General features: G+C 48.2%; 1 protein-coding gene across 1 annotated transcript in view; it reads left to right on the top strand.

Moving 5' to 3' along the window:
- KTN1 (kinectin 1) overlaps positions 1-13713 on the top strand; it is a 92458-nt gene extending 78745 nt beyond the window's left edge. The window contains exons 38-42 of the mRNA XM_075615407.1: positions 459-539; positions 3051-3134; positions 6940-7029; positions 8244-8364; positions 12902-13713. Of these exons, the coding sequence (XP_075471522.1) occupies positions 459-539; positions 3051-3134; positions 6940-7029; positions 8244-8357 (369 nt within the window). The 3' untranslated portion in view covers positions 8358-8364; positions 12902-13713. The remainder of the gene's footprint in view (positions 1-458; positions 540-3050; positions 3135-6939; positions 7030-8243; positions 8365-12901) is intronic.
- Positions 13714-20211: the final 6498 nt, after the last annotated feature.

The following is a 20211-nucleotide window of genomic DNA, read 5'->3' on the forward strand; positions in this document are numbered from 1 at the left end:
TTTGTATCAGTTACTATTGGTAATCAAGATATTTGGCACCTGTTAAAGGGGAAAAGAATATGGCTGCGGGGTGACATTTCTAATGGGAACATTAGACCTGATCTAGCTAATATTTGACTATATTGCCCATATCCTGTGTAATGCCTTGAAGGACTTGGTCAGGTTTAGCCTTCCATGGCATTATGTGGTTGACTTGCTCCTTATTGATGCATTGAAATGTGTCCTTTTTCTGTTTGGGAAAGGGCTGAAATCGCGAACGAATTGTCTTTGCACTAGCAAATCTATACTCCCAATTTTCCCCCTCCCGATTCTTGCTTGTTTCGATGTTCCCTGTTGAGGTGCCCCTTCACACAGACCCTGGGGGTTATTCGTGACAACCTCAGGGGGAGGCTGTGCGTCTTGATCACGTTACCTTGTGTTGATCAAATAACATGAAAGACTTTTTGTTTTCTTTCCAGCCGCCAGAGCGAGAACATCTGGAAATGGAGCTGGAGAAGACGGCAGTGGAACGAGCCACGTATGCCTCGGAGGTCAGAGAAGTAAGTAGACACGACTGCTCTTGTTTTGTGTTGCTGACACAGGAAGACTTCTTACGTATTCGAAAAGGCAACACAGGCAAATTAATCTTAACCCGTGACTTAAGTTCAGCTACAGTATCTGTTTATCTTGTCATAAGCAACGGTCATTAAGTTCAATTGTTTGGCCAAAGTATTTTAAGCCTACAGCCAGGTCACAGTATGGCCCATCTGTAGGTCCGAACACTGCTGTACCTGCGCTCATACCCTCTCTAATAGAGGGGGAGCTGTCTTTAATGGACTGGTCATTCACAGGTGCTTGGCAAGAACAGCCTTAAAAAGGTGGGATGGGTGAGCTTGGGAGGAGGGGTCACTGACCCCATGTTGCTTTACCATCTTACCTTTTTAATTGCATTTCTTGCTAAACACTTGTGGATAACCAGTCTATTAAAGACCACTGTCCCTCCATCTGAGAGGGTGTTCAAGCTTTCTGTAGGGGCAGCGATGTTGGGACATACAGATGGGCCATACTGCGAGGTGGTGGTTGTAGGCTTAAAATATTTTGGCTAAAGAATTGAACTCTCTAACCCTTGCTTATGAGATCAGCAGATAAGTATTTAATGACACTTTGTAGCCACAGACATGTTCTTTGTTCTTTATCCTTGGAGGGCTGTTTAATAATAAGCTGAGCAGTTCACTTGAACAACAAGTAGCTTAAGAGTGAGCCGACGTATCCGCAGACGTGCGTAAGAACACAAATCGCATGTTCAGCGGAGAATACCGGGAATTATTGCAGAAATGTTACCTGAACCTTCTGGGTTCTTCCATTTATTTGCCATTAAGACTTTGGTTTGAAGCCGACGTGCAAGTTAGAAGCGTTAGTTTAAGACTGAATATTGTAAATGCTGAGCTGTGATAAGGGCAGACGTCTTGCTGCAATGGGACGGTATCCAGGAGGCGTGTGACGTTCAACATGGAGATTGTCTTCATGTTTTGAAGAAGGACTTGTCCCCACATGCTTCCAAAAATAGAATGAATCCAGAGCTTCTCAAGTTCCCTCCCCCAACAGGTCAGGCTTTCAGGATATCCCAGCTTCAGCACACAGATGGCTCAATTGGTCCCTGCTTCATCACAGGTAGCTTAAGCGGAGGCGCAGTCTTCGACTGAGCCTCTGATTGAGCCACCTGTGCTGAAGGGATATCCTGAAAACCTGACCTGTTGGGGGGACTTGAGGACTGGAGTTGAGAACCCCTGAATTAATCACCTCTTGCCTCTAGTTGCTACTGGCTCCAATAAATTCTATTTCTAATGTGTCTTATGAGACTGACCATGCATCACAGCCGCTCCCTGATCAGGAGGCGTGTTGGGACCTTGTGTTACATGCTCCCCTTTCCATGCTTGCGTGTATGAACTTGTATGCTATCCTGACCTTTAATATTACTTTTATCCTCCCCTCTCTCGGCTGTCACGGAGTAATGGTTTGCGTTGGCACTTCTAAGAAACGGCGGAGAAGCCCGTGCAAGGAGTGTGCTAAACATGACTAGAGCACTTCAAGCTCCATGTCGAAAAGACGGGTGGGGGCCGTGCTGGTCTTTTCTTCCATGTAGTAACAGGATAGACAGGGAGGAGGGGGTACGATACCTTTTTATTGGACCAACAAGTAGTTATGTTACAAGCTTCCCAACCTCTCGGGGGTCCTACATCGGGTATGGCAGAAATACAGCAACACAATATTATGTTCAGTGTGTGTAAGAGGGGGATCTGGTTGCAATGGGTGTTGAGGGAGTGGGAAGTAAGATAAGGTAGAAACAGGTACTATATCCTGTTATTTGTAACACTACACTACCTATTTCTACCTTGTTTTATTTCCCACTTCCTCTCAACATCCATTGCAACCACTGTATATAATATTGTGTTGCTGTATTTCTGCCATACCCGATGAAGGACCCTGAGAGGTTGGACAGCTTGTAACATCGCAACTACTTGTTGGTCCAATAAAAGGCATCATAGCATCTACCCCCTCTCGATTCCGTTACTACATGTAAAAAAGTAAGATTGTCGCTTCTCTAACCCATTTGCAACCAAATAATCCAGCGTTGCAACAAAGTGTCGCTGTCCCCTAGAGCAGCCAGGGAGGGAACGACGATACTACCAAGTTGTGTTACCTACAGTATTTATTGTCGCCCTCGTGGTCCATTCAGGCCACATTGTACAGCTCAACCCCCTTATAACGGTGGCCTTGGGGTCCAAAGAATCACATTTCGCTATTAGCGGATCGCGTTAGAAATAACGTACAATTGTATGCATTGTACAATAAAGTATTTAAGATGCCAATAATCGTGTTGTAAAGTCTTCATAAATACGAAAATTGCATCGCGTTATAAGCGGATTCGCGTTGTAACGGATGGCGCTATAACGGGGTTGAGCTGTGTCTAACATGATAAAGTAATGCTGTTCTTGGTCTGTACTTACAATGTAAGTAAATAACACATACCGTCCTGTTGTCCCTTGTGTACCTGCTTCCTGGCTGCGTAGCTGAAAACGCAGTTGAATGACACTCTGCAGAAATTGGACGGGCAGCAAAGTGAGAGACAGAAAGTAGCCGGTGATTTGCACGAGGTAAAAAGATCTGTCCCCTTATATTCATGGGCGTTTGTAGGATTTCGCAGCACGAACACCTTCATTCCCGACGTGTCCGCTATTATTTATTTATAACGCGCTGACATATTCCGTAGCGCTGTACAGTAGGGTTGGAGGACACACAATAAAATAACGAACATAAGCATTGTTAGTCGGTAAGCAGGGCTCGGCCCCATGGAACTTACAATCTATAAGGAATGGTAAGTGGAAACCTAAAGTTTCAGATGGCTGTTTGTAGGAGTTGGATAGTGTGTGGAGGTAGAGCTGTGAGAGCAGGTAATGTGTGAGGGAGTTGGGGAAGCAGTAAGTGGGATTGTGCGGAGGTAGAGCTGTGAGAGCAGGTAATGTGTGAGGGAGTTGGGGAAGCAGTAAGTGGGATTGTGCGGAGGTATAGCTGTGAGAGCAGGTAATGTGTGAGGGAGTTGGTGTTGGGGAAGCAGTAAGTGGAAGTGTGCGGAGGTAGAGCTGTGAGAGCAGGTAATGTGTGAGGGAGTTGGTGTTGGGAAGCAGTAAGTGGGATTGTGCGGAGGTAGAGCTGTGAGAGCAGGTAATGTGTGAGGGAGTTGGGGAAGCAGTAAGTGGGATTGTGCGGAGGTAGAGCTGTGAGAGCAGGTAATGTGTGAGGGAGTTGGGGAAGCAGTAAGTGGGATTGTGCGGAGGTAGAGCTGTGAGAGCAGGTAATGTGTGAGGGAGTTGGGGAAGCAGTAAGTGGGAGTGTGCGGAGGTAGAGCTGTGAGAGCAGGTAATGTGTGAGGGAGTTAGTGTTGGGGAAGCAGTAAGTGGGAGTGTGCAGAGGTAGAGCTGTGAGAGCAGGTAATGTGTGAGGGAGTTGGTGTTGGGGAAGCAGTAAGTGGGAGTGTGCGGAGGTAGAGCTGTGAGTGCAGGTAATGTGTGAGGGAGTTGGTGTTGGGGAAGCAGTAAGTGGGAGTGTGGGGAGGTAGAGCTGTGAGAGCAGGTAACGTGTGAGGGAGTTGGTGTTGGGGAAGCAGTAAGTGGGAGTGTGCGGAGGTAGAGCTGTGAGAGCAGGTAATGTGTGAGGGAGTTGGCGTTGGGGAAGCAGTAAGTGGGATTGTGCGGAGGTAGAGCTGTGAGAGCAGGTAATGTGTGAGGGAGTTGGTGTTGGGGAAGCAGTAAGTGGGAGTGTGCGGAGGTAGAGCTGTGAGAGCAGGTAATGTGTGAGGGAGTTGGGGAAGCAGTAAGTGGGAGTGTGCAGAGGTAAAGCTGTGAGAGCATGTAATGTGTGAGGGAGTTGGTGTTTGGGAAACAGTAAGTGGGAGTGTGCAGAGGTAGAGCTGTGAGAGCAGGTAATGTGTGAGGGAGTTGGAGTTGGGGAAGCAGTAAGTGGGATTGTGCGGAGGTAGAGCTGTGAGAGCAGGTAATGTGTGAGGGAGTTGGGGAAGCAGTAAGTGGGAGTGTGTGGAGGTAGAGCTGTGAGCAGGTAATGTGTGAGGGAGTTCGTGTTGGGGAAGCAGTAAGTGGGAGTGTGCGGAGGTAGAGCTGTGAGAGCAGGTAATGTGTGAGGGAGTTGGGGAAGCAGTAAGTGGGAGTGTGCGGAGGTAGAGCTGTGAGAGAAGGTAATGTGTGAGGGAGTTGGGGAAGCAGTAAGTGGGAGTGTGCGGAGGTAGAGCTGTGAGAGCAGGTAATGTGTGAGGGTGTTGGGGAAGCAGTAAGTGGGAGTGTGCGGAGGTAGAGCTGTGAGAGAAGGTAATGTGTGAGGGAGTTGGGGAAGCAGTAAGTGGGAGTGTGTGGAGGTAGAGCTGTGAGAGCAGGTAATGTGTGAGGGAGTTGGTGTTGGGGGAACAGTAAGTGGGAGTGTGCGGAGGTAGAGCTGTGAGAGCAGGTAATGTGTGAGAGCATGTAATGTGTGAGGGAGTTGGTGTTGGGGAAGCAGTAAGTGGGAGTGTGTGGAGGTAGAGCTGTGAGAGCGGGTAATGTGTGAGGGAATTGGGGAAGCAGTAAATGGGAGTGTGGGGAGGTAGAGCTGTGAGAGCAGGTAATGTGTGAGGGAGTTGGGGAAGCAGTAAGTGGGAGTGTGTGGAGGTAGAGCTGTGAGAGCAGGTAATGTGTGAGGGAGTTGGTGTTGGGGAAGCAGTAAGTGGGAGTGTGGAGGTAGAGCTGTGAGAGCGGGTAATGTGTGAGGGAATTGGGGAAGCAGTAAATGGGAGTGTGGGGAGGTAGAGCTGTGAGAGTGGGTAATGTGTGAGGGAGTTGGGGAAGCAGTAAGTGGGAGTGTGCGGAGGTAGAGCTGTGAGAGCAGGTAATGTGTGAGGGAGTTGGTGTTGGGGAAGCAGTAAGTGGGAGTGTGGAGGTAGAGCTGTGAGAGCGGGTAATGTGTGAGGGAGTTGGGGAAGCAGTAAGTGGGAGTGTGCGGAGGTAGAGCTGTGAGAGCAGGTAATGTGTGAAGGAGTTGGGGAAGCAGTAAGTGGGAGTGTGCGGAGGTAGAGCTGTGAGAGCAGGTAATGTGTGAGGGAGTTGGTGTTGGGGAAGCAGTAAGTGGGAGAGTGCGGTGGTAGAGCTGTGAGAGCAGGTAATGTGTGAAGGAGTTGGGGAAGCAGTAAGTGGGAGTGTGCGGAGGTAGAGCTGTGAGAGCAGGTAATGTGGGAGGGAGATGGGGAAGCAGTAAGTGAGTGTGCGGAGGTAGAGCTGTGAGCAGGTAATGTGTGAGGGAGTTGGTGTTGGGGAAGCAGTAAGTGAGTGTGCGGAGGTAGAGCTGTGAGCAGGTAATGTGTGAGGGAGTTGGTGTTGGGGAAGCAGTAAGTGGGAGTGTGCGGAGGTAGAGCTGTGAGAGCAGGTAATGTGTGAGGGAGTTGGGGAAGCAGTAAGTGGGATTGTGCGGAGGTAGAGCTGTGAGAGCAGGTAATGTGTGAGGGAGTTGGTGTTGGGGAAGCAGTAAGTGGGAGTGTGCAGAGGTAGAGCTGTGAGAGCAGGTAATGTGTGAGGGAGTTGGAGTTGGGGAAGCAGTAAGTGGGATTGTGCGGAGGTAGAGCTGTGAGAGCAGGTAATGTGTGAGGGAGTTGGGGAAGCAGTAAGTGGGAGTGTGGAGGTAGAGCTGTGAGAGCAGGTAATGTGTGAGGGAGTTGGGGAAGCAGTAAGTGGGATTGTGCGGAGGTAGGGCTGTGAGAGAAGGTAATGTGTGAGGGAGTTGGGGAAGCAGTAAGTGGGATTGTGCGGAGGTAGAGCTGTGAGAGCAGGTAATGTGTCAAGATGAAAAGGCTTCTATATACATCAGAAATATTTTACCCAAGACCAATTGACACCCTTTGTGCGACTCTGGTCTTATGTCCTCGAGCAGGGGTGAACAACTCTAGTCCTGAAAGGCCTCCACCAGGACAAGTTTTCAGGATATCACAGTTTCAGCACCATTGTTCCCCCCCCCCCCCCCCCCATGCTTCAAACCTATTTTTTTTTTTTAAACAAACCCCATAAATGGTCACCATGAGTACTGCTTTAAGGCATGCAGATCACTCCTTCCCCGCTGGAGGGGGTAGTGTTATAGGCCCCTCTAAATAGAAGTCTGTTCATTGTAATCTGACGGCTGGCTTCTAGTGCAATTAACTTCCATTTCCTTTGTTCTACATCATGTTCATAAGGCGCATAAACGATAGTACGAGAGAACTGTATGGCGCACTGCAGACGCAGCAAGGCAGCTTTCATCCATCTCTTCGCTTTACATATGGAGATATTTGCCACGTAATTCCATTTCACGTGGTACCTAGTATTAAGTCACCTTTTTGCAGTTGGGTGCATCTCATTCTAATTCCAGGAGCATCCTTCCTCTCCTCAGGCGCAGTTATCGTTGGACCTCATTCGTTTAGAAATACTAAAAGCTGCTGGTGACTCTGTCATCGATAACAGCGGGATCTCTTCTGAAACGGTGAGCCATTTTTGTCTTGGGACTTTTTGGAAGCCTAACCACAAAACTAACCAGGTGCCAGCAGTGAGGGCCTCTCCTGCAGGAACGGGAGCCTCTCCCGGCGCAGCCTCTCCTGCAAGAACGGGAGCATCTCCCGGCGGTGGGCGGAGCCTCTCCCGGCGGTGGGCGGTGCCTCTCCCGGCGGTGGGCGGTGCCTCTCCCGGCGGTGGGTGGAGCCTCTCCCGGCGGGGTCTCACTGCCATATTCCATGGAATTTACTCGTGTTTAGAAAATACCTAACATTTATAGTTTTTGCATCACAGGATACATACAGTAACTGATGTACATTTCATGGGTTGACCGTTACCGTGGCGGATTTCTCATTAGGCCCGGGCCTAGGGCGGCAAAATTTTGGGCCGGCAAAAATGTCCGCTCCCATATACTTTTGCCGCGCTCTCGAGCCTGATGGGAAGTCACTTGGCTGTTGCGGCCGTCTTTTTACCTGCCGTCTCCTTACCTGCCGTCTCCTTACCTGCCGCCTTCCTCCTTCTGAACGCAGTGTCAAATGACGTTATGACATTACGTTACCATGGCAACGTGACGCTGTGCGACGTCATGGTGGTATCGTCATTTGATGCTGCGGCTGCAGGAGGGGGCGGTGGCAAGGAAGCGGCCGCCGCATGTGCCATGGGGCGCTGGATTTTGAAATCTGCCGCTGGTTACAATCTACCAGCGACTCTGAAAACCGCCTCCAGTTTAAGTAATTTGAAGACTTCAGCCGCCTCTCTTTAATCTGGTCTGTAACTGTTATTTACGCCTCATATCATATTTGTCTGTAAATTGAATGTTCATTTAATGTAACCATGTGTTGTTACCATAACTCTGGGCCCAGGACATGCATGAAAACGAGAGGTAACTGTATTTATTTCCTGGCCAAACATTTTATAAAGAAGTTTGAGGGAAGAAATCTGTAGCTTTATATATATAACATGTTCACCTAGTGAGCAAGAAATCCGTACGCTTGCAGCTCTGACACAAATGTTCGAGTCCCCGATCTAACAGCGGTGATAATGGTGATAATGGTGATAATGGTGATAATGGTGATAATGGTGATAATGGTGATAGCGTTGGAAACGTACAAGTCTCCCTCTTCTCGGGAGAAGATTAGTGTGCGCGCGCTGGCGTGTGTAAACGCTTCCAACACGCCAACATTACATGTCTGTCTTTGAGCTCAGGAGGGACCAGAAAGAAAAAAGATGTCGGCAAATTTAATCCAGACTGTGACCCAGTTACAGCAGCACCTGCAGGCCATGAACCAGCAGCTGACAAAGGGAAGAGAACACTTATAGATAGTAGGTATGAGAGCGAACATTCCCTCACTACATATTATATCTCTCTCCCTCTCCCTCCCTCACTCACTACATATTATATCTCTCTCCCTCTCTCTCCCTCCCTCACTACATATTATATCTCTCTCCCTCTCTCTCCCTCCCTCACTACATATTATATCTCTCTCCCTCTCTCTCCCTCCCTCCCTCACTACATATTATATCTCTCTCCCTCTCTCTCCCTCCCTCACTACATATTATATCTCTCTCCCTCTCTCTCCCTCCCTCCCTCACTACATATTATATCTCTCTCCCTCTCTCTCCCTCCCTCACTACATATTATATCTCTCTCCCTCTCTCTCCCTCCCTCCCTCACTACATATTATATCTCTCTCCCTCCCTCCCTCACTACATATTATATCTCTCTCCCTCTCCCTCCCTCACTCACTACATATTATATCTCTCTCCCTCTCTCTCCCTCCCTCACTACATATTATATCTCTCTCCCTCTCTCTCCCTCCCTCACTACATATTATATCTCTCTCCCTCTCTCTCCCTCCCTCCCTCACTACATATTATATCTCTCTCCCTCTCTCTCCCTCCCTCACTACATATTATATCTCTCTCCCTCTCTCTCCCTCCCTCCCTCACTACATATTATATCTCTCTCCCTCTCTCTCCCTCCCTCACTACATATTATATCTCTCTCCCTCTCTCTCCCTCCCTCCCTCACTACATATTATATCTCTCTCCCTCCCTCCCTCACTACATATTATATCTCTCTCCCTCTCTCTCCCTCCCTCCCTCACTACATATTATATCTCTCTCCCTCTCCCTCCCTCCCTCCCTCCCTCACTACATATTATATCTCTCTCCCGCCCTCCCTCACTACATATTATATCTCTCTCCCTCCCTCCCTCACTACATATTATATCTCTCTCCCTCCCTCCCTCACTACATATTATATCTCTCTCCCTCTCTCTCCCGCCCTCCCTCACTACATATTATATCTCTCTCCCTCCCTCCCTCACTACATATTATATCTCTCTCCCTCTCTCTCCCTCCCTCCCTCACTACATATTATATCTCTCTCCCTCCCTCCCTCACTACATATTATATCTCTCTCCCTCTCCCTCCCTCCCTCACTACATATTACATCTCTCTCCCTCCCTCCCTCACTACATATTATATCTCTCTCCCTCTCTCTCGCTCCCTCCCTCCCTCACTACATATTATATCTCTCTCCCTCTCTCTCCCTCCCTCACTACATATTATATCTCTCTCCCTCTCCCTCCCTCCCTCACTACATATTATATCTCTCTCCCTCCCTCCCTCACTACATATTATATCTCTCTCCCTCTCTCTCGCTCCCTCCCTCCCTCACTACATATTATATCTCTCTCCCTCTCTCTCGCTCCCTCCCTCCCTCACTACATATTATATCTCTCTCCCTCTCTCTCGCTCCCTCCCTCACTACATATTATATCTCTCTCCCTCTCTCTCCCTCCCTCCCTCACTACATATTATATCTCTCTCCCTCTCTCTCCCTCCCTCCCTCACTACATATTATATCTCTCTCCCTCCCTCTCCCTCCCTCCCTCACTACATATTATATCCCTCTCCCTCCCTCCCTCACTACATATTATATCTCTCTCCCTCTCTCTCCCTCCCTCACTACATATTATATCTCTCTCCCTCTCTCTCCCTCCCTCCCTACATATTATATCTCTCTCTTTCTCTCTCTCTGTCCCGTCTGTCCCGTCTGTCCCGTCTGTCCCGTCTGTCCCGTCTGTCCCGTCTGTCCCGTCTGTCCCGTCTGTCCCGTCTGTCCCGTCTGTCATCTGCTAAACACTACCAAAATACACGAGCAAGCTGGGCACTAATGCAAAAAGAGGTAATTGTGCTAAAATAGACCAGACATACTACCTAGGGCTTAAACCCTGAGGAAGGCCCACCTGTAGGACCGAACGTTGGTAATAAGTCCAGTCTATTTTTGTGCAATTTAAATCTCTTTGCGTTGGTGCCCAGCTGCTTGCTCTTGTATTTTGATTTGCGTGATTCTTGTCTCTGGTGGAGAGACACTTGACCATCTTGCTGGGGCACTGCTTCTTCTGGATTCCCCATAACTTTGATTATTTCACATTGGGGGACAAGGTCTGACTGTTCTTATACTTCTAAACACTACAATATTGCATGCTCTTTGGCCTCGGCCGTTTCTCTGCCCCCTCCTGCCTGTTTCTCTGATAATCCATCTGTTGTGTGCACTGCTATCTTGAATAGAAGCGACTTGGGGGGGAGGTGTTGTGAGGCTGGCAGACTCGGGAAGAGGCGGCCATTTTTGTAGGCCTGCCTGGGAATATACCGTCAGCACAGAGATCTCTGAGCAGTTTTTAATACCTATGTGCTGCTCTTTTAATCAGATTCCCTGTGCTGGGATTTAACATGACTACATTACAACTGCACAAGTCATTATTTCAAATAAATGGCGCGTTGACTTGTAATCTTTCTGTAAATAGCGTTCCCGATAAGAAGGTGCCTTTGGAAAGTACCTGTACTCCCCCACGCTTAGTATATTTCAAACATGGTCGTCTCCAGTGTCTTATTTTTGCATCTACTCACCTACTCGGGTAGGCAGACTGTTAATGCAGGGGGGCTCAACGTCAGCCCTCAAGCCCACCCAACAGGTCAGGTTTTCAGGATATCCCAGCTTCCGCACAGGTGGCTCAATCCATCCCTGCTTCAGCACAGGTGGCTCAGTCTTCGACTGAGCCACTGATTGAGCCGCCTGTGCTGAAGCTGAGATCCTGAAAACCTGACCTGCTGGAGTAGCTTGAGGACTAGTCGAGCCCCCCTGTGTTAATGAATGGAATCCCCCACCTGTTTTATAATTGATGAAGCAATGTATTTAGGTACTCTTAGTATAAGAAAAGCTGAGACAGTGTGGACAAGCAAAGTGCACATTGCTACAAAATATCTGCGTATAAACGTAGTCTTTTTAAATAGCGAGTCTAACCTAGCGGGCGTATTGGTGCAATGTAGGTAAAACGGGTGATTAAAATATTTCTAAAGAAAAGATTTGTATATTGTGAAAAATGTATATTTTGCCTTTTTCCTGGAACACTCTTGGTTACATAATGTTTATCGGTTTGACTATCGTTGTAATCTTAATTACGTACAAAATAACAGGAATTATTTAGCTAGGCCTTTGAGAACTGCCAAACAGTTTCTATCGCCTAAACACGCTGGAGAAAGATTTTAAAACAAACGTCCAAAGTTTGGGTTTACCATGGAAATATTAAGTTTTAAAAAAAAAAAAACACTCAAAATATTATTTTCAACAAGGGTATCAATCGGCTAAACGTAACCTCATCCCTTCGTCCGCCTCTGTACCAGGAAGGGCGGCCATTTTAAAATGAGGCTGCCTAAAATGGAGCTCCGTATCCATTGAGATGCTGTATTTACCCAGAGAGATTAGGCAGCCCAATTCCATGTTACGTAGTGTTAAGTGCTATAAACAGTACCGCACAAAATATACCTACTTATAAAGGGGACAAGTAAGAAGGGTTAGGAGTGGGGGGGGGGGGTACCCCAAGTGATTAATAAGTTCTAGTGCGATGGGGGTTAGCGGTGCCCAGCACGTGTCTCTCCTGAAGGGGTTAACATAGGCATTGGGCATTTCAGCTTCTCTTCCAAGCGCTGAGAATGCTTCGCCCATCAGAATATAATGTCTGCCAGGAGCAGAGCGATACAGTGCTGGGTTCAGCACTCGGGACAAAGCTCCCATCTCTCCACAAACCGCTCCTTTCAAAATGGCCGACCCCTAGCACTATTTACCCTGGCAATGTTGAAACTGCTGCGGGGTGCATAACCAGTGTGTTTAGAGTACCTTTGTTTTGTTTTTTTCCATCCTTAAGGCTTGTCATCCCTCAAGTTGGGGTAAATGCACTGGCCAGTAAAAGGGAGTGTCTCTGTCTTCAGTGTCTGTCTTTCTCAAACCCCTCCCTCTCCCTCTCCCCTCCCCTCCCCCCACCCCCCCCAACACCCAACACCCAACACTAAGCACTTATTGTACAAACCGGTTTGAGTCACATTCCTAAACTTTAAAGTTCCCTAGTGCCTCATTCTCATACTACAGCCAACCCCAGCCTCCCCTTCCAAGCAGCATATGGTCTGAAGCCTAGATTACTGCTTGTAACCCAGTCAGTGCCTTGCCGCTCCGTCCCCCATGAGTGCATGAATGGTTTGATCCAAGCACTCCTTGATTTCTGTGCAGAACACCCTATATGTGACTGTGTAATCATTTATTGCCTTTTTTTTTCCCACCCCCATTTTAATTGTCAATTGGCTTATTTAAGCTTATTAAACACTGCCTTAGTTCAGGGGGCTCCAGTCCTAGGGCCCCCCCCCCCGCCACCCCCCCAACAGGTCAGGTTTTCAGGATATCTCTGCTTCAGCACAAGTGGCTGAGTCGAAGACTGAGACACCTATGCTGAAGAAAGGATTGATTGAGCCACCTGTGCTGAAGCAGGGGACTGATTGACTGACTGTGTCTCTTCTCTTCTTAGGATGAAGTCACCGATGGATCATCACATTTGAGACAATAGCAGAAGGCATTGTATTATATTTTGCCAAAATTAAAGCCTTATCTATGTTTTCACCCTTTCTACTTTGTCAGAAACACTGAAAAGAGCAACATCTTTTCTAATTCTTGTTAAACTACTGATTTAAGACAGGAAAACCTCTCCGCAGACCGTTTAGTTTTATAGTATAAAAAAAATACAAAAATAACCTGTTTGGATAATTGGGTCTTTACATTCCTGGAGATACAGTAACAGGTGCAATCCTTCAGTATGTTGTGCTCCATACAGATTTATTCAGAGAATCAACTATGGCAGGGGTTCTCCAAGTCGGTCCCCAAGCCCTCCCCCCCCCCCCCCCCAACAGGTCATGTTTTCAGGATATCCCAGCTTCAGCACAGGTGGCTCAATGAGAGACTCTGTCTTCAACTGAGCAGGGATATCCTGAAAACCTGACCTGTTGGGGGATCTGGAGGACTTGATTTGAAAACCCCCGAACTATAGTAAAGATAATGTAAGAAATGTACCATTTTATTACCAATGTACACGGTTTTACTTAAATACACCTTTATGGGAGTAGACGGCTTTTGACTTCAACCTCAAGTAAACACTCCTTTTTTTTTTTTCCTTTCCCGTTGCAAATTAAATCAGTTTTTGTAATGGTATCAGCAAATAAAGGGATGCTTATTATTCTGCCAATAGCTTCTTCTTTATAAACTCCATTACTAATGGGGAGGTTTACTGTTTTTAATAACTGTAAAAGCTATGTGTATTAAAATAAAAATCTATCACCTTTGTCACATAGTAGTCTGTTTCTATCTATAGCTTTTTATTTACACACCTGCGCACACGCACCTACACACGCCCCTACCTACACATGCACACACACCCCCTCCTTCCCTACACACATCCCTCCTTCCCTACACACACCCCTCCTTCCCTACACACCCCTCCCTCCCTACACACACCTCTCCCTCCATTCAAGGAGAGACGTTTTCGAGATCTAAAGGGATTACCATTAAACCAACCTAGGTTACAAATAATTGGGGTCCCAGAATCGGTCAAGCAAAATGATCTTTTGCATTTCTGCCAAAAATTGCTGCCTGAAAACCTCAAACTTACTGGCGAGGAGGAAGAATTCAGGTTGGAGAGGGCCCCTAGAATGGGACAAATCAGGGAAGGACAGAACTCTAACGCAAGGCCCATTATCGCAAGGTTCCTAAACTACAATGATAAAACCATTCTTATCAAAGCTTTTAAGGAACATCAACCTGGAATTTGGAAGGAAAAAGATTGAGGATTTCCCAGGATTTTTCTGCCCTGGTATCCCAGAAAAGGAGAGTGTTCGGGAGCCTCTGTACAGCTGGATGCAATCAGAAGCACAAATTGGCACTTGCATAAACAGCCACATTAAAAATCTTCACAGAGATTGGAATAAAATTGTTTACCTCCCATGTGAAAGCGGAGGAATTCGTGACGGCCACGGCAAAATGCTACTAACGGCCCTCTCCCCCTTGGCTCCTCTTCCCCCTCTCCACCCCTCTCACCGCCCTCCACCCCCCATTACTTTTTTCAGGCTTCACTGGCAGCAGAGAGCTTAACCTCCTTGAAATGATTGCCATCCATCGGAATGCAAACGTCTTGATTGCCCAACACTGAAATGTAGTACCAGCAGGTATAAAATCCCAACTAGTATTAGAGTATTTATATACTGTACTGTACACCAACAAAATGGATATAACCTTAAAAAAAAAAAAAAAAATGTTAAAGAACAATTTGAAATGACAAACATTTTATTGATGTTCTAAAAATGTATTTTTTTAAAAAAAAAAGTGCATTGTATGCACACATACAGAGAATAGTCATCCTGTTCAATTTCTAACAGGACAGTCAAACATTTCAGGTAATGTAACCCAGAGACTCAATTAAAATCTGAGATCGAGATGATCATTTTGGATTTGAGATTCGTTTCATACAGTTCATTCAAGGGTCTTCGTGCTTTTGTCAAATGTTATCATCTTGTGCCTGTGTGAAGATCTCGATAGAACCCCACATACATGGAGGAATTTATTTCATCTATCGACACATTGCGGGTACCATCCTCTCCTCCATCCCTGATGGAGCACGAATTGCAGCACCCCATCGGGACGGAGCCTTTGAGCGGCCGCGATCAATAGCAGGCGTTTTGTAAATTGCATCCCCTGTTCTTCCCTATTAGTTATTTTTCACGACACGGCACTGAGATCTGAGCTGGGGACGATAACGACCCATCCTTGATGAAACCTAGCGGAGACGTTTCTTGATGGTAAATAGATTGCAATTATTGAACGGTCTTGGCTTTGGTGGAGCACTGAATGTTCTACTAATCTGCACCGGCCAACTACTGCTAAACCAGCAGGCCCGACCTGGATACCGCCATCACACAAGGGGATGAGTATCACCTGTTTTTGTTACTTCATTGAGTCCAAAACCGTGACCAGGAAACGGCTCAAGGGTTAAAATGAATAAATCCCGTCCAATGAAATACTGGAGCTTGTCGGAGTTAAGTCGTGACAATTCACAAGTTCAACGCCTAGCTTTCATTTACATCTTTGACGTGAGCAATCAGCTGCAGCTGGAAATAGCTCTGTATATTGCCACTCGCTAAGTGATTCTGTTCTATTTACTGTGACATCACATGACTGAGATTTTAATGGTGAGAATTTTGATGACTATTTTTGTGTGTGCTCTTTACACGAGCTACATACAGAATAACGTCTGTTTCTGTCCAATGAAACTTTGTTCTGCGTTGTCCTGTAGTTGTACTATACTGTATGCAGGGGCCATAGAAATGTGTAGTAACCACAAGTAAAGTATTTGGATGGAATATTTTACCCCTTACAAGACACCATTGTTTGCCATCATATTGATATTAATGCTATACAGTATATCTGTTAATTTCCCCAAATTAGAATTTAACAGAAGCTGTAATTGGTGGACATATTCATTTTTTCTACTTAATCTATTTTGTATTTGCTGCCATCTTTGATTTTATACTCTGACTTTAATACAAGATTTTAATGTGTGGATACATTGTATGGTAAGTACATGCTGGTTTGGTGGCAATATGAAGAACGTGTGTTTAATTTATTTATTTGGGTAGATATGCAGACATCCTTAGATGGATATCTCTGTGAGCGGGTGAGAGGCCCGTCACTCACCCAAAGATGGCCAATAAGACTAATTCTCTCCCCCCTCAGTGTTAGACGGAGTGGCCTGTTGCTCACCCAAGAAACACTGGGGGAGGGGATTTTAATGGCAGTGGGGTGCGGAGGGAGAGTGACAGGTGAAATGTTCTAATTAATGTAATTATATCTACAGGCATACCCCGGTTTAAGGACACTCACTTTAAGTACACTCGCGAGTAAGGACATAGCGCCCAATAGGCAAACGGCAGCTCACTCATGCGCCTGTCAGCATGCCCTGAACAGCAATACCAGCTCCCTACCTGTACCGAAGCTGTGCGCAAGCGAGGAGACTATAGAGCTTGTTACACATGCGTTATTTACATCAGTTATGCCCGTATATGACGATTGCAGTACAGTACATGCATCGATAAGTGGGGAAAAGGTAGTGCTTCACTTTAAGTACATTTTCGCTTTACATACATGCTCCGGTCCCATTGCGTACGTTAATGCGGGGTATGCCTGTATATATTGCTCTAAGGATGTCTGCACATCCCTCTGTGATAAGCAGCTCAGCCTGTTACTCATCCAGGGAAAGCCAATATGAGTGCACATCCCGTGTAATGAGACTGCACATTGGCTGTGTAACATAAGTGTCTGTGGAGTTGGAATTCGAGGTGAAAAATACAAGAACTGGACTCTGCACTACGACAGGGATTTCCTTTCCTATTATCTGACTTTGCTACACTTATTGTATTATTATAATTCCCTGAATTGTCTTTGTAAAGCGCGGAGTACACTGTCTGCACTATATAAACAAAAATATACATCAATCTCTGTGATAGACTGAGCGGCCTCTCAGTCACTCAGGACGGTGTTCTGCAGCGTTACATATCCCACAAGCGCGGTGTTCTGCAGCGTTACATATCCCACAAGCACGGTGTTCTGCAGCGTTCCATATCCCACAAGCACGGTGTTCTGCAGCGTTCCATATCCCACAAGCACGGTGTTCTGCAGCGTTCCATATCCCACAAGCGCGGTGTTCTGCAGCGTTCCATATCCCACAAGCGCGGTGTTCTGCAGCGTTCCATATCCCACGAGCGCGGTGTTCTGCAGCGTTCCATATCCCACGAGCGCGGTGTTCTGCAGCGTTCCATATCCCACAAGCGCGGTGTTCTGCAGCGTTCCATATCCCACAAGCGCGGTGTTCTGCAGCGTTCCATATCCCACAAGCGCGGTGTTCTGCAGCGTTCCATATCCCACAAGCGCGGTGTTCTGCAGCGTTCCATATCCCACAAGCACGGTGTTCTGCAGCGTTCCATATCCCACAAGCCCGGTGTTCTGCAGTGTTCCATATCCCACAAGCCCGGTGTTCTGCAGTGTTCCATATCCCACAAGCACGGTGTTCTGCAGCGTTCCATATCCCACAAGCGCGGTGTTCTGCAGCGTTCCATATCCCACAAGCCCGGTGTTCCGCAGCGTTCCATATCCCACAAGCGCGGTGTTCTGCAGCGTTCCATATCCCGCAAGCGCGGTGTTCCGCAGTGTTCCATATCCCACAAGCACGGTGTTCTGCAGTGTTCCATATCCCACAAGCGCGGTGTTCTGCAGCGTTCCATATCCCACAAGCCCGGTGTTCCGCAGCGTTTCATATCCCACAAGCACGGTGTTCCGCAGCGTTCCATATCCCACAAGCGCGGTGTTCCGCAGTGTTCCATATCCCACAAGCGCGATGTTCTGCAGCGTTCCATATCCCACAAGCACGGTGTTCCGCAGCGTTCCATATCCCACAAGCGCGGTGTTCCGCAGTGTTCCATATCCCACAAGCGCGGTGTTCCGCAGCGTTCCATATCCCACAAGCGCGGTGTTCTGCAGTGTTCCATATCCCACAAGCGCGGTGTTCTGCAGCGTTACATATCCCACAAGCGCGGTGTTCTGCAGTGTTCCATATCCCACAAGCGCGGTGTTCTGCAGCGTTCCATATCCCACAAGCGCGGTGTTCTGCAGCGTTCCATATCCCACAAGCACGGTGTTCTGCAGTGTTCCATATCCCACAAGCGCGGTGTTCTGCAGTGTTCCATATCCCACAAGCGCGGTGTTCTGCAGCGTTCCATATCCCACAAGCGCGGTGTTCTGCAGCGTTCCATATCCCACAAGCGCGGTGTTCTGCAGCGTTACATATCCCACAAGCCCGGTGTTCTGCAGCGTTCCATATCCCACAAGCACGGTGTTCTGCAGCGTTACATATCCCACAAGCCCGGTGTTCCGCAGCGTTCCATATCCCACAAGCACGGTGTTCCGCAGCGTTCCATATCCCACAAGCACGGTGTTCCGCAGTGTTCCATATCCCACAAGCACGGTGTTCTGCAGAGTTCCATATCCCACAAGCCCGGTGTTCCGCAGCGTTCCATATCCCACAAGCACGGTGTTCTGCAGCGTTACATATCCCACAAGGACGGTGTTCCGCAGCGTTCCATATCCCACAAGCACGGTGTTCCGCAGCGTTCCATATCCCACAAGCGCGGTGTTCCGCAGCGTTACATATCCCACAAGCGCGGTGTTCCGCAGCGTTCCATATCCCACAAGCACGGTGTTCCGCAGTGTTCCATATCCCACAAGCACGGTGTTCTGCAGAGTTCCATATCCCACAAGCGCGGTGTTCTGCAGTGTTCCATATCCCACAAGCCCGGTGTTCTGCAGCGTTCCATATCCCACAAGCGCGGTGTTCTGCAGCGTTCCATATCTCACAAGCGCGGTGTTCTGCAGCGTTCCATATCTCACAAGCACGGTGTTCTGCAGCGTTCCATATCCCACAAGCACGGTGTTCTGCAGCGTTACATATCCCACAAGCACGGTGTTCTGCAGCGTTACATATCCCACAAGCACGGTGTTCTGCAGCGTTCCATATCCCACAAGCACGGTGTTCTGCAGCGTTACATATCCCACAAGCCCGGTGTTCTGCAGCGTTACATATCCCACTAGCACGGTGTTCTGCAGCGTTACATATCCCACAAGCACGGTGTTCTGCAGCGTTACATATCCCACAAGCGCGGTGTTCTGCAGCGTTCCATATCCCACAAGCCCGGTGTTCCGCAGCGTTTCATATCCCACAAGCACGGTGTTCTGCAGTGTTCTATATCCCACAAGCGCGGTGTTCCGCAGCGTTCCATATCCCACAAGCGCGGTGTTCTGCAGCGTTACATATCCCACAAGCGCGGTGTTCCGCAGTGTTCCATATCCCACAAGCACGATGTTCTGCAGCGTTCCATATCCCACAAGCACGGTGTTCCGCAGCGTTCCATATCCCACAAGCGCAGTGTTCCGCAGTGTTCCATATCCCACAAGCACGGTGTTCCGCAGCGTTCCATATCCCACAAGCACGGTGTTCTGCAGTGTTCCATATCCCACAAGCGCGGTGTTCTGCAGCGTTACATATCCCACAAGCGCGGTGTTCTGCAGTGTTCCATATCCCACAAGCGCGGTGTTCTGCAGCGTTCCATATCCCACAAGCGCGGTGTTCTGCAGCGTTCCATATCCCACAAGCACGGTGTTCTGCAGCGTTCCATATCCCACAAGCACGGTGTTCTGCAGCGTTACATATCCCACAAGCCCGGTGTTCTGCAGCGTTCCATATCCCACAAGCACGGTGTTCTGCAGCGTTCCATATCCCACAAGCACGGTGTTCCGCAGCGTTCCATATCCCACAAGCACGGTGTTCCGCAGCGTTCCATATCCCACAAGCGCGGTGTTCTGCAGCGTTCCATATCCCACAAGCGCGGTGTTCTGCAGCGTTCCATATCCCACAAGCGCGGTGTTCTGCAGCGTTCCATATCCCACAAGCATGGTGTTCTGCAGCGTTCCATATCCCACAAGCACGGTGTTCTGCAGCGTTCCATATCCCACAAGCGCGGTGTTCTGCAGCGTTCCATATCCCACAAGCGCGGTGTTCTGCAGCGTTCCATATCCCACAAGCGCGGTGTTCTGCTGCGTTCCATATCCCACAAGCGCGGTGTTCTGCAGCGTTCCATATCCCACAAGCACGGTGTTCTGCAGTGTTCCATATCCCACAAGCCCGGTGTTCTGCAGTGTTCCGTATCCCACAAGCGCGGTGTTCCGCAGCGTTCCATATCCCAC

This window comes from Ascaphus truei, chromosome 9 (genome assembly GCF_040206685.1).
Source record: "Ascaphus truei isolate aAscTru1 chromosome 9, aAscTru1.hap1, whole genome shotgun sequence".
Classification (NCBI taxonomy): domain Eukaryota; kingdom Metazoa; phylum Chordata; class Amphibia; order Anura; family Ascaphidae; genus Ascaphus; species Ascaphus truei.